General features: G+C 37.7%; 1 protein-coding gene across 1 annotated transcript; it reads right to left on the reverse strand.

Moving 5' to 3' along the window:
• Window positions 1-1,496: 1,496 nt before the first annotated feature.
• Window positions 1,497-2,432, reverse strand: LOC112663730 (olfactory receptor 4D10). Its single transcript, XM_025452797.3, has one exon. It carries the CDS (start codon window positions 2,430-2,432, stop codon window positions 1,497-1,499), a length of 936 nt encoding a protein of 311 aa, XP_025308582.1.
• Between the last annotated feature and the right edge of the window lie 12,200 nt (window positions 2,433-14,632).

Raw genomic sequence — 14,632 nt, forward strand, 5'->3', positions numbered from 1 at the left:
CTAAACCGCTGAGCCACCCGGGCTGCCCCGGACCATAGTGTTTTTTGTTTTTTTAAATTTATTTATGATAGTCATCACAGAGAGAGAGAGAGAGAGAGAGAGAGGCAGAGGGAGAAGCAGGCTCCATGCACCGGGAGCCCGACGTGGGATTCGATCCTGGGTCTCCAGGATCGCGCCCTGTGCCAAAGGCAGGCGCCAAACTGCTGCGCCACCAGGGATCCCCAGGACCATAGTTTTTAAACATCAAACCAGACTGGGCTCTAGAAGGGGGACCTTCCTGAGAGAATTTAGTGGATTCACATGCCATTATTCAAAACCAAAAATTCGGTAAACAGAAGAGTAGTCACCAGAAGAGGCAGCGCCTTTGTGTAAAAAAAAAAAAAAAAAAAAAAAAAAAAAAAAAGTGTGTGTGTGTGTGTGTGTGTGTGTGTGTGTGTGTATATTATATATATACAAAGCCAGATTCCAGATATCCTTCTGACTGAGTTGTGGAGCTCAGCCAGAAGGAGGGAACCCTGATCTAAGAGCAGACGTTTGGAACCAAAAGGGAAAAGACGACTCAGGGAAGCAGAGAGCACAGGGGCTCAATTTGGGTACCTCGCAAGGTTCTGGGGGTTATTAGTTCCTTAGGGATTCATCTCCTTTAGGTTCCTTTGTGGTCACCATGCAATACTGGCCTTAAAACACAAGAGCCAGTTATTTTACCAGCAAAATGAGTTTATTTGGGAATGATTGAGGAACTGCTATTTAGTATAAACCAACCATGGCCATCCATAGGCAAGTGGGGAGAGGGGGTATTTATTTATTTATTTATTTATTTATTTATTTATTTTGGTGTTTGGAAGATTAATTTAATAATAGCAATAGTAAGGATTTAAGATTGAGAAATAAATATAGAAATCTGTAAATCCTTGCAATATTCTGGAACTAGGCATTAGATATAAAACAGGTGATGGCAAGGAGAATAAGAGGAGGAAGCTGGGAGCGGCTGTTTTTGCTGAGTTCTCAATAGCTGCGCTGTTGCTGGGCAAGGAGAAATTCTTCCCTCCTCCTGCTGGGGTAGTATAGGCTTCTCCCTGCTGGGGGAATGCCAGGTATACCTCTTACAGCCAGTGGTAGTGTGAAAGCTCTCCCTTCAGGGCTTCCCCACTCCATTTTAAATGAGGTTTCCTGTATTGATTTTCATACAGTTACACCTCAATACAGTTGACAATTCTAAATTGATAAAAACTGTTTGAGTATATCTTGATTCTGTTTTCCTTATTTCTTCAAGGGTGCATTGCAAAAGCAACATGCATCTCCCCGGCTAACAATTTGACTTCTTTTGTAACATGGAACCCATATTTTGACATTATTATTGCATGCTGAGCAGAATCTTTGAAGGTCCTCTGTATCTTAGTAGAAATATAAAAATTAATTATGAATCCTTGACTAAATACAGTTTATTTCATGGACAAACATTTTTCAAGGGTGATGAGAAGGAGTGAACTACCCATCTATTCCCTGTCAGAAGGCATGAGTCTTCTCTTCAATCTCCTCATGGCTGACTTCATCTCCTGGTTCCTCAGAGTATAGATCAAGGGGTTCAGCAGAGGAGAGATGACTGTGAAGGTGACAGAGATGGCTTTATCTGTGGGGAGAGCAGTGAAGGGCCGGGCATAGACATAGATGCAGGGCACAAAGTGCAGCGTCACTACAGTGATGTGGGAAGTGCAGGTGGAGATGGCTTTCCTCCTGCCCTCCCCTGCCTGAGACTTTACTACTACTAATATGACCATATATGATACCAGGAGGAGGAAAAACCACAGTGTGGTGAGCAGTCCATTATTGGAAATCATCAGCAACTCAAGCATAAAAATGTCTGTACAGGCGAGCTTGAGGACCTGTGGAACATCGCAGTAGAAAGTGTCAAGAACATTGGGCCCACAGAAGGGGAGCGGAAGCAACAGGGAAATCTGTACAATGGAGTGGGTAAAGCCTCCCACCCAGGAGGCCACTATTAATCCAATGCAACGGCCTCTACTCATAATGGTCACATAGTGCAGGGGCTTGGAGATGGCCACGTATCGATCCAATGCCATCACTGACAAAGAAAATACATCCACCCCTCCAACAAGGTGGAAAAAAAACATCTGGGTGAAGCACCCATTAAAGGAGATTGTCTTTCTTTGTGACAGAAGGTCCATCAGAACCTTGGGAGCTGTGATGGAGGAAAAGCAGATGTCGGCAACAGATAAATTACGGAGCAGGAAGTACATGGGGGTGTGAAGACGGGACTCACAGGTGACAGTGACCATGATGAGGAGGTTTCCCAGCAGAGTCGTCACATATACCAGAAGCAGGAAAAGAAATAAGACCAAGCTCAGTCCTTGATTCTGGGTTAGGCCAAGGAAAGCAAATTCTTTCACCCTGGTGCAATTTTTCAGCTCCATTGAGTCATTTTGTTTTTCTCTTTTGTTTCAAGCTACTTCCCATGAAAGTACTCAGCAATTTATTTTGTTTTTCCTCCTAAGCACTGAGACTGCAATTCAGAATCCTGCCCATGTGGCTGTAGTGCTTGCAATTTGTTGAGCTGCCCAATTTTTTAAGATTGCAGTCAGTTTGGTGATCAAATGAAATCATCACATGTGCAGTCATTCAATAATTCTTTTCCTATAAAACTCATTTCAGAAAGAATAAGCATGTATGTTAAGTAGTGACCTCTATATAGCATATTTTACAAATTTTGGCTTTTAAATTTTATTTTTTTTCATTCTGCACAAATTGATTGAATATAAGGAACTGTCTGAAGCCTAAAAAGTAAGACGTGTTTTCCAGCCATTGTAGATTTATAGTCTACAATTTTTAAAACAAATTTATTTTTTATTGGTGTTTAATTTGTCAACATACAGAATAACACCCAGTGCTCATCCCGTCAAGTGCCCACCTCAGTGCCCGCCAACCAGTCACCCCCACCCCCCTCCCACCACCCCTAGTTCGTTTCCCAGAGTTAGGAGTCTTTCATGTTCTGTCTCCTTTTCTGATATTTCCCACTTATTTTTTCTCCTTACCCCTTTATTCCCTTTTACTATTTTTTATATTCCCCAAATGAATGAGACCATATAATTTTTGTCCTTCTCCGATTGACTTATTTCACTCAGCATAATACCCCCCAGTTCCATCCACGTCGAAGCAAATGGTGGGTATTTGTCGTTTCTAATGGCTGAGGAATATTCCATTGTATACATAGACCACAGCTTCTTTATCCATTCATCTTTCGATGGTCTACAAATTTAATGTTCATATTGGCACATATTCTGTTGACTTCAGGAGGGTCTCGTCTTGCTACAAAAGGATGTCCTTCTGTTTATTTTCTTTATATTTATTTGGCAGAGAGAGAGAGAAAGAGAGATAGAGAGCACACACCAGTTGGGGGAGGGGCAGAAGGAGAGGGAGAAGCAGGCTCCCCACTGAGGAAAGAGCCCAGTGCGAAGGCAGACACTTAACTAACTGAGCCACCCAGGAACCTCTGTCGTTCTGTTTCTTATGGCAGTGTTGCTCTTATGGCATGAGTCACTTTCCTTGCACTTGGCTGTTTTGGGTCGAATTTCTTAAATCTGTAGCCTGTTATTTCATGTAGGTAACTTGTTACTGAGAATATAACTTTATACTAATCAGATTATTTGTTTAATAATTATTTTAAAATATTTAAAAATTGCTATTGGAAAACAGATTGAGACAGCATATAAATCTAAATTTCCAAGAATCACATTAATTTTTTTTATTGTGGTAAAAACCCTTAAACATGAGAGCTACCCCCTTAACAAATTTTTAGGTGCACGGTGTTGTACAGCAGTTTTCTAGAACTTCTTCATCTTCTATAAGTGATGTGGTCCTTGCTTGAGTGTAGAGGAGAGAATAAGGACAATGACATGATTTTGAGAGGAATGATCTACTCTTTTTTGGATCAAAGCTAAGAGAGAGAGAGAGAGAGAGCAAGAGCAAGCACACAGCAAGAAGAGATGTTGGCATCTTTAGAATAATGCCTGTTTTAAATACAGTATAATGGGTAATTCTGAGGAATTTTTATAAATTTTTATTTGCTCCACTTTATATGTAGCAAGTGAACATTTTTTGCTATTTAGTATAATTTATTTATCTTCATAGGTATAAAAATAAGTTGGAACACATTGCTTGGTGTTTACAGCCTAACAAAAATGGGTGACTTGCATAAACTGATAAACATAATGTATGATAAAATGTAAAATGTATCATGAGAAAAGTAAGGGTAGATTTGGGCAAGAGAGGACATATGGTAGAGATATCGTGATTTTCAGGAGCTACAAAAGCTACTACTTTATGAATGCTTACTATGTGTGAAGAGTTCTAAAAGGTTGATACATTTAATGTGCACCCCTATCCTTCAGTAGATATTAATGTTATTCTTGTTATTCATATGGAATATATTATGAGTCTATGTTTGGGTGAAGGGAAGGAAGAGATGGAAATAGGATGGAAGAAATAATGGTATTTTCCCCTCCTCAGTCTCCTACAGAGGGTCTAATTTTATATAACAAGAATGTTTCATAAAGTCTGTCTGAAGATAGGAATTTGGCAAAACAGAGCTCTGGAAACCTTTTTTACGTTGACCTTTGTCCAAGGTGGCCTCAGTAATAAGCAACTCAAAGGATCACAACAAATGTATGATGTCTTCCCTCATGCTGAAGGGACCACATTTCTGGAATCGCTTTGAACACAGCATCCCTCTGCCTGGCAGTTAATACCCACCTTTTGTTGTTTCTGTTGCTGGGAAGATCATCTTGGCTCCGAAGTGTTTAATATACCTGAGAAATATCAAAGTCAGACTGTTTATTCATAATCAAAATAACAACACGTCAATTTCACTATGCATAACATAAGTTTGAGCTAGAAGTTTTGATGTCTTTACTGAATTCCTTTGATCCTAAAATTCCAACCAAAAACTGTATGCTCTTAGGTACAGAGCAGAATAGTACACTTGGGGACATTAGTTCTTGAAAATTTTGTTTCTGAAGGGCAAGCTTTTTGGAAGACTAAATCTTAGTATCTTTGCTCTCCTTTCAAGATGGGCAGATTCAAAGCATCACACCTTCAAGAATTTCTATTGTATCCCCGTCTTATGTGCAAATCCCTCAGCTTCAGGCCTAATATAAGAATCGCAAAGGGGATATTATTGGACAAGGAAGTGGAAGTCAAGAACCTGATTCTGCTGGTGGTGATGAGTTGCAATGGGAGTTATTAAAAAGTTACCAAGATATGCATATGCGTACACACACAGAGATGGGCACATTTTGATTAGGGCCCAAATTATTTAGAAGTGGTAGTAGAAATTTATCCCTTTATCCACAGCTGAATCAGAACACTGTTAAAACATGCCAAATGCAGTACCCAAGAGAGTACCAGGGGCCAATTTTCATTACTTGCAAGGCTCAGAGGACATTATATACAAGCGAGTTTCAATTAAATTGCCAGAAAAACTACAAGAGAACTGGACCTAAAATTCTTTGCTACCAGTTCAATTTCTAATTATACACAGGATGATCATAGTCTCATGATATTGCTGTATGTTTCTACGTGTAGAGAACCATGACGTAGGTGGTGTTTGGGGGAGTGCACATTCTTCCTGTTTTCCTACACTCTGCACATATGGTATCTTTTGATTTGGTTACAACTAGATGAGTATGTGAGTAAAGCTCTCTACACAACGACAGTAGTTACTTAAGATTAACTCAATTTATTAAATGGCTTGACTTTATATAGAATGCACTTCAACTGTTTCTAGAACAATGATGGGTTTGGATTTACCTGCCTTTCCATTTTGTTTTTGTTTTATTATATTAAACTAATCTACAAAGATAAATACTGCATGAGACAAGTTGTATATTTGAGATAGGCAATCCCCCCACCTGTTTTATTGAGATGTAATGACATATCATTGTGTATGTTTAGGGTTTATGATATGTTGACTTGATACATTTATATATTGCAAAATTATTATTGTGGTATTAACATTTCTATCACCTTATATAATTACTAATTCTATTTTGTGGTGAGATCAGTTAAAATCTACTCTCGTAACAACTTTCAAGATGTAGTATTGATAACTATAACCACCATGCTGTACATTAGGTTCCCAAAAGTTTTTCATCCTGTAAATGGAAGAAGTTTGTACCCTTTAGCATTTCTCCATTTCTCCCATCCCCCAGTACCTGGAAACCACCATTTTGCTCTCTATGAGTACAGATTCCTCATATAAATGAGATATAGTATTTCGTTCTCTGTCTGATTTATTTCACTTAGCTTAGTGCTCTCAAGATCCATCCATGTTATCACAAATGGCAAGATATCCTTCTTTAATATGGCTGAAATATTCCAGCATGTGTGTATGTGTGTTTGCTTATATATACATATATTTAATCACTTATCTATCCATTGATGGCACTTAGATTGTTTCCTTGTGTTGGATAGTGTAAAAAATGCTGCGATAAACATGGGTGTGCTGATATTTCTTTGAGATCTTGATTTTATTTCCTTTGGATCTGTACCCAGAGATGGGGTTGATGGATCACATGGTAGTTCTATCTTTAATGTTTTGAGGAATCTCTATACTGTTTTCCAGAGTGGCTGATTGAATTTATATTTTCACCAACAGTGCACAAGGCTTTCTCTTTCTTCACATCCTTGTCAACATTTATCTCTGTCTTTTTGATGATAGCTATCCTAACAGGTGTTGAGTGATGTCTCATTGTGGTTTTGATTTGCATTTCTCTGATGCTTATTAATGTTGAGCACTTTCCATGTACTTGTTGACCATCTGTATGTCTTGTTTGGAAAAATATCTTCAGTTCCTCTGTCATTTTTAAATCAGATTGATTGTTTTCTTTCTTTTTTGCTGTTGAATTGTATGAATTCTTTATATATTTTAGATTCTAATCCTATATGATTTGCAAATACTTTTTCCCATTCTATATGTTTTTTTAATTTGTTAATTGTTTCTTTTGCTATGCAGAAGTTTTTAGTTTGATGTAGTCCCATTTATTAACTTTTGCTTCTGTTGCTTCTGCTTTTGGTATCCCATTCAAAAAAAAAAAATCCTTGCTAAGGCCAATGTTAAGGAGGTTTTCTCTCATTTTTTTTCTCATTTTTCTTCCAGTTTTATGGTTTCAGGTTTTATACTTAAATCTTTCATCCATTTCAAGTTAATTTTTCTAAGTGATATAAGATAGGGATCTAATTTCATTATTATGCATGTGGTTATCTAGTTTCCCTAATACCATGTATTAAAGAGACTATCAGTTCCTCATTATATATTCTTGGCTTCTTTGTTGTAAATTAATTGATCATGTATGTGTGGATTTATTTCTGAGTTCAATTCTGTTCTTTTGGTCTATATGTTTTTGTGCCAGTACTGTACTATTTTGATTATTATAGCTTTGTAGTATAGTTTGAAATCTTAATTGTGGTACCTCTAGCTTTGTTCTTCTTTCTCATGGTTGTTTTGATATTAGGGGTCTTTTGTTGTACCACGTAAACTTTAGGATTTTTTCCTATTTCAGTGAAAAATGCCATTGGAATTTTAATAGGGATTACATTAAATCTGTAGATCTCTTTGGGTAGTATGGACATCTTACAATATTATTCCAATACAAGCATAGAGTATCTTTCCATTTATGTGTGTCTTCTTCAGTTTCTTTCATTAATGTCTTATGGTTTTTAGTGAAGAAATCTTTTAGCTCCTTGGTTAAATTTATTCCTAGGTATTTCAGTCTTTTCAATTATAAATGGAATTGTTTTCTTAATTTCTCTTTCTGATAGTTATTCTCTTTGCTGGTAAGTGGATTTTTTTTCTCCAGTTTTTCCTTCCACAGATGGAGGAATATTCAGTTCTTTGGTTTCCTGCTTAAGTCTATTTTTGGGTCTGTGCTTTTCCCTTCCTTTTCTGTGAGTTCTATTTGCACCTAAGTAAGTTAAGTGAACTAAAGTAAATGTTTGCAAGAAGCATTTCTAATGTGTGTATGCATGTTTAGATCAGGACTTTATTTCATGGTATATGGTCTTTCATATTGCCTGAAATAGTGCTATTACATTCTATCCATGGATGTAGTGGTATATAGGAGACCAATGATGTATGTAATCACCTAGATTAATTCTTTTGTTATTTTCAATGATCTTTCAGTGAATTTTCTTTATATTATTTTAGGTATATCCTCTCAATATCTGAGAATAATAATGATTTTTTCCTCTGTTTTTCCAAAGTTTATATACTTTCTTATTTTTCTTGTTTTTAAATTGTAAGTGAATTCAAATTTAATGATTAATATGTGTGATACCCATATCATTGTCTAGTTATATATGGTAAAGGAAATTGTTCTTTTTTTAAAATTTTTTATTGGAGTTTAATTTGCCAACATTTAGCAAACACCCTGTGCTCATCCTGGCAAATGCCCTCCTCAGTGCCCATCACCCAGTCACCGCAACCCCCGGCCCACCTCCCCTTCTACTACCCCTTGTTAATTTCCCAGAGTTAGGTGTCTCTCATGTTTTGTCACCCTCACTGATATTTTCACTCATCCTCTCTACTTTCCCTTTATTCCCTTTCACTAATTTTTATATTCCCCAAATGAATGAGACTATATAATGTTTGTCCTTTTCAATTGGCTTATTTCACTCAGCAAAATACCCTCTAGGTCCAACCACGTTGAAGCAAATGGTGGGTATTTGTCAATTTTAATGGCTGAGTAATATTCCATTGTATACACAGACCACATCTTCTTTATCCATTCATCTTTCAATGGATACCGAGGCTCCTTCCACAGTTTGACCATTGTGGACATTGCTGTTATAAACATCGGGGTACAGGTGTCTCAGCGTTTCACTGCATCTGTATCTTTTTTTTTTTTAATTGGAGTTCAATTTGCCAACATATAGCATAACACCCAGTGCTCATCCCATCAAGTGTCCCCCTCAGTTCCCATCACCGAGTCACCCCCACCTCCCACCCACCTCCCTTTCCACCACCCCTTGTTCGCTTCCCAGAGTTAGGAGTCTCTCTTGTTCTGTCTCCCTTTCTGATATTTCCCACTCATTTTTTCTCCTTTCCCCTTAATTCCCTTTCACTATTTTTTATATTCCCCAAATGAATGAGACCATATAATGTTTGTCCTTTTCCAATTGACTTATTTCACTCAGCATAATACCCTCCAGTTCCATCCATGTCGAAGCAAATGGTGGGTATTCGTCATTTCTAATGGCTGAGTAATATTCCATTGTATACATAGACCACATCTTCTTTATCCATTCATCTTTCGATGGACACTGAGGCTCCTTCCACAGTTTGGCTATTGTGGACATTGCTGCTATAAACATCGGGGTGCAGGTGTCCTGGCATTTCACTGCATCTGTATCTTTGGGGTAAATCCCCAGCAGTGCAATTGCTGGGTCATAGGACAGATCTATTTTTAACTATTTGAGAACCTCCACACCATTTTCCAGAGTGGCTGCATCAGTTCACATTCCCACCAACAGAGCAAGAGGGTTCCCCTTTCTCCACATCCTCTCCAACATTTGTTGTTTCCTGTCTTGTTAATTTTCACTATTCTCACTGGTGTAAGATGGTATCTCATTGTGGTTTTGATTTGTATTTCCCTGATGGCAAGTGATGCGGAGCATTTTCTCATGTGCTTGTTGGCCATGTCTATGTCTTCCTCTGTGAGATTTCTCTTCATGTCTTTGCCCATTTCATGATTGGATTGTTTGTTTCTTTGCTGTTGAGTTTAAAAAGTTCTTTATAGATCTTGGATACTAGCCCTTTATCTTATACATCATTTGCAAATATCTTCTCCCATTCTGTAGGTTGTCTTTTAGTTTTGTTGACTGTTTCTTTTGTTGTGCAGAAGCTTTTTATCTTGATGAAGTCCCAATAATTCATTTTTGTTTTTGTTTCTCTTGCCTTCATGGATGTATTGCAAGAAGTTGCTGTGGCCAAGTTCAAAAAGGGTGTTGCCTGTGTTCTCTTCTAGGATTTTGATGGAATCTTGTCTCACATTTAGATCTTTCATCCATTTTGAGTTTATCTTTGTGTATGGTGTAAGAAAATGGTCCAGTTTCATTCTTCTGCATGTGGATGTCCAATTTTCCCAGCACCATTTATTGAAGAGACTGTCTTTCTTCCAGTGGATAGTCTTTCCTGCTTTATTGAATATCAGTGGATCATAAAGTTGAGGGTCCACTTCTGGATTCTCTATTCTGTTCCATTGATCTATGTGTCTGTTTTTGTGCCAGTACCACACTGTCTTGATGACCACAGCTTTGTAGTACAACCTGAAATCTGGCACTGTGATGCCCCCAGCTATGGTTTTCTTTTTTAAGAATTCCCCTAGGGGGGTCTTTTCTGATTCCACACAAATCTTAAGATGATTTCTTCCAACTCTCTGGAGAAAGTCCATGGTATTTTTTAAAAAGATTTTATTTATTTATTCATGAGAGAGAGAGAGAGAGAGGGAGGGAGGGAGGGAGGGAGGGAGAGAGAGAGAGAGAGAGAGAGAGAGAGAGAAAAGCAGGCTCCATGCAGGCTCCATGCAGGGAGCTCCATGCGGGACTCGATCCTGGGACTCCGGGATCTGCCCTGGGCCAAAGGCAGGCACCAAGCTGCTGAGCCACCGAGGGATCCCTAGTCCATGGTATTTTGATAGGGATTGCATTGAATGTGTAAATTGCTCTGGGTAACATTGACATTTTCACAATATCAGTTATTCCAATCCATGAGTATGGAATATTTTTCCATCTCTTTGTGTCTTCCTCAATTTCTTTCAGAAGTGTTCTATAGTTTTTAGGGTATAGATCCTTTAGCTCTTTGGTTAGGTATATTCCTAGGTATCTTATGCTTTTGGGTAAATTGTAAATGGGATTGACTCCAGCAAATAGATCCTACACCCAAGAGAAGAAGGGAGTTAATAAAGATTCGAGCAGAACTCAACGAAATCGAGACCAGAAGAACTGTGGAACAGATCAACAAAACCAGGAGTTGGTTCTTTGAAAGAATTAACAAGATAGATAAACCATTAGCCAGCCTTATTAAAAAGAAGAGAGAGAAGACTCAAATTAATAAAATCATGAATGAGAAAGGAGAGATCACTACCAACACCAAGGAAATACAAACGATTTTAAAAACATATTATGAACAGCTATACGCCAATAAATTAGGCAATCTAGAAGAAATGGACGCATTCCTGGAAAGCCACAAACTACCAAAACTGGAACAGGAAGAAATAGAAAACCTGAACAGGCCAATAACCAGGGAGGAAATTGAAGCAGTCATCAAAAACCTCCCAAGACACAAGAGTCCAGGGCCAGATGGCTTCCCAGGAGAATTTTATCAAACGTTTAAAGAAGAAATCATACCTATCCTCCTAAAGCTGTTTGGAAAGATAGAAAGAGATGGAGTACTTCCAAATTCGTTCTATGAAGCCAGCATCACCTTAATTCCAAAGCCAGACAAAGACCCCGCCAAAAAGGAGAATTACAGACCAATATCCCTGATGAACATGGATGCAAAAATTCTCAACAAGATACTGGCCAATAGGATCCAACAGTACATTAAGAAAATTATTCACCATGACCAAGTAGGATTTATCCCTGGGACACAAGGCTGGTTCAACACCCGTAAAACAATCAATGTGATTCATCATATCAGCAAGAGAAAAACCAAGAACCATATGATCCTCTCATTGGATGCAGAGAAAGCATTTGACAAAATACAGCATCCATTCCTGATTAAAACTCTTCAGAGTGTAGGGATAGAGGGAACATTCCTCGACATCTTAAAAGCCATCTATGAAAAGCCCACAGCAAATATCATTCTCAATGGGGAAGCACTGGGAGCCTTTCCCCTAAGATCAGGAACAAGACAGGGATGTCCACTCTCACCACTGCTATTCAACATAGTACTGGAAGTCCTAGCCTCAGCAATCAGACAACAAAAAGACATTAAAGGCATTCAAATTGGCAAAGAAGAAGTCAAACTCTCTCTCTTCGCCGATGACATGATACTCTACATAGAAAACCCAAAAGTCTCCACCCCAAGATTGCTAGAACTCATACAGCAATTCGGTAGCGTGGCAGGATACAAAATCAATGCCCAGTTTCTTCTTTAAACGTTTGATAGAATTCCCCTGGGAAGCCATCTGGCCCTGGACTTTTGTGTCTTGGGAGGTTTTTGATGACTGCTTCAATTTCTCCCTGGTTATTGGCCTGATCAGGTTTTCTATTTCTTCCTGTTTCAGTTTTGGTAGTGTGTGGTTTTCCAGAAATGCGTCCTTTTCTTCTAGGTTGACTAATTTATTGGCAAAAGCTGCTCATAATAATTTTTTAAAATAGTTTGTATTTCCTTGTTATTGATGGTGATCTCTTCTTTCTCATTCATGATTTTATTAATTTGAGTCTTTTCTCTCCTCTTTTTAATAAGGCTTGCTAATGGTTTATCTATCTTATTAATTCTTTCAGAGAACCAACTCCTGGTTTTGTTGATCTGGTCCACAGTTCTTCTGGTCTCTATTTCATTGAGTTCTGTTCAAATCTTTATTAACTGTCTTCTTCTGCTGGGTGAGGGTTTCATTTGCTGTTCCTTCTCCAGCTCCTTTAGGTGCAAGGTTAGGTTTTGCATTTGAGTTCTTTCCAGTTTTTGGATGGATGTTTGTATTGCAATGTATTTCCCCCTCAGGACTGCTTTTGCTGTATCCCAAAGATTTTGAATGGCTGTATCTTCATTCTCATTAGTTTCCATGAATCTTTTTAATTCTTCTCTAATTTCCTGGTTGACCCTTTCATCTTTTAGCAGTATGGTCCTTAACCTCCACATATTTGAAATCCTTCCAAACTTCTTCTTGTGGTTTAGTTCTAGTTTCAAAGCGTTATGGTCTGAAAATATGAAGGAAATTGTTGTAATGTTTAATCATTAGGTATACTGTTTGCTCTATGGTTCTAACAGATTTTTTTAATCAAGATTATACATTTTTTTCTTCAAGTCTTGGCTTCCTAAGTGTTTTGTTCTCCAAAGATGTGTGTTGAGTTGTACTGAATATTTTCTGCATCACTGAGATAATGACATTGTTTCTCTTCTTAATCTGTTATTGCTGTGAATTGCATTAATAGTTCTCTTTGAATCTGGAATAAAGCCTACTTGATGATAATTTGTCATTGTTTTAATTAATTGGTATGTAATTTGTTGATGTGTAATAAGAACTTAACATTTTTGTTCAAAGATGTGATTGGTGTGTACACATATATTAGATACGTGATAGCATTAGATACATTAGGTACTATTATCTAGTTATAGATAGGGTTATGTTGTCTTTATAGAATGAGTTAAGAAGCTTTCTACAATTTATTAAAAAGTTGGAATTACTAGCTTTTTGAATATTTATTGAAAATCACAAAATAGTTGGGGTCTGGTGCCTTTTCAAAGAGTCTATTTTTGACACCTTTTCAATTCATCTATAAATATTGATCTATCAAGATTTTTTCCTCTTTCCTTTAGTCAGTTTTCTTGACCTATATTCTCCATGGAGATTATATTCTTCCTTCCATCCTGTAAAAATTTAAAACTACCTTTTGGTGTCTTTACTTTTTTCTCTTAGTGGGGGGCAAGTTTATAGATTACATTTGTTTGTATACTCAACCAGAGAATTGTCACTCTTGGATATTCCAGGATATTTGGAGAACAAAAGGAAGGTTCCTAGAAGGGAGTACTGTATAGGATTCCTATAAGTATCTTTATGACTTCCAAAATGAGGAACTATAGCAATAGTATCTTTAATCCCCTAAAGGGAGGACAAATAGCAGTTTCAAACTTTCTTTAAACACCAAGAAACTGGTAAACTATATATAAATAATGTATGTTATAGATGATCAAAATTTAGTTATAAAAAATCTATTTTGTGCTAGTGAATTGATGGTAGTTTTATGTGTTCCTAAAGCACAGGGCTGACCAAATTAAACATGTTTGCTTTTTATCTCTTTTTGGAAAAGTGTGTGTGTCTGTGTATGTGTGTGTGTGTGTGTGTGTGTGTGTGAGAGAGAGAGAGAGAGAGAGAGCATGTACACACACTAGAAACTGATTACTTACATCTTTAAATATTGAATTTTGGGACACCTGGGTGGCTGAGCTGTTGGGCATCTGCCTTTGGCTCAGGGCATGATCCTGGAGTCCCGGGATTGAGTCCCACATCGGGTTCCCTGTGTGGAGCCTGCTTCTCCCTCTGCGTGTGTCTCTGCCACTCTCTGTGTGTCTCTCAGAATAAATAAATAAAATCTTAAATAAATAAATAAATAAATAAATAAATAAATAAATAAATATTGAATTTCTTAGGTTTTTATTTTTGTTTTTTTCTTTTTCTTACTTTTATTTATTTATTTTTATTGCAGTTTGATTTTCCAACATATAGTATAACACCCAGTGCTCATCCCATCAAGTGCCCTCCTCAGTGCCTGTCACCCAGTCACCCCATCTACCCGCCTACCTCCCTTTCCTCTACCCCTTGTTCGTTTCCCAGAGTTAGGAGTCTCTCATGCTTTGTCACCCTCTCTGATTTTTCCCACTCATTGTCCCCCATATAAT

This window comes from Canis lupus, chromosome 18, assembly GCF_003254725.2.
Source record: "Canis lupus dingo isolate Sandy chromosome 18, ASM325472v2, whole genome shotgun sequence".
Taxonomy (NCBI): domain Eukaryota; kingdom Metazoa; phylum Chordata; class Mammalia; order Carnivora; family Canidae; genus Canis; species Canis lupus.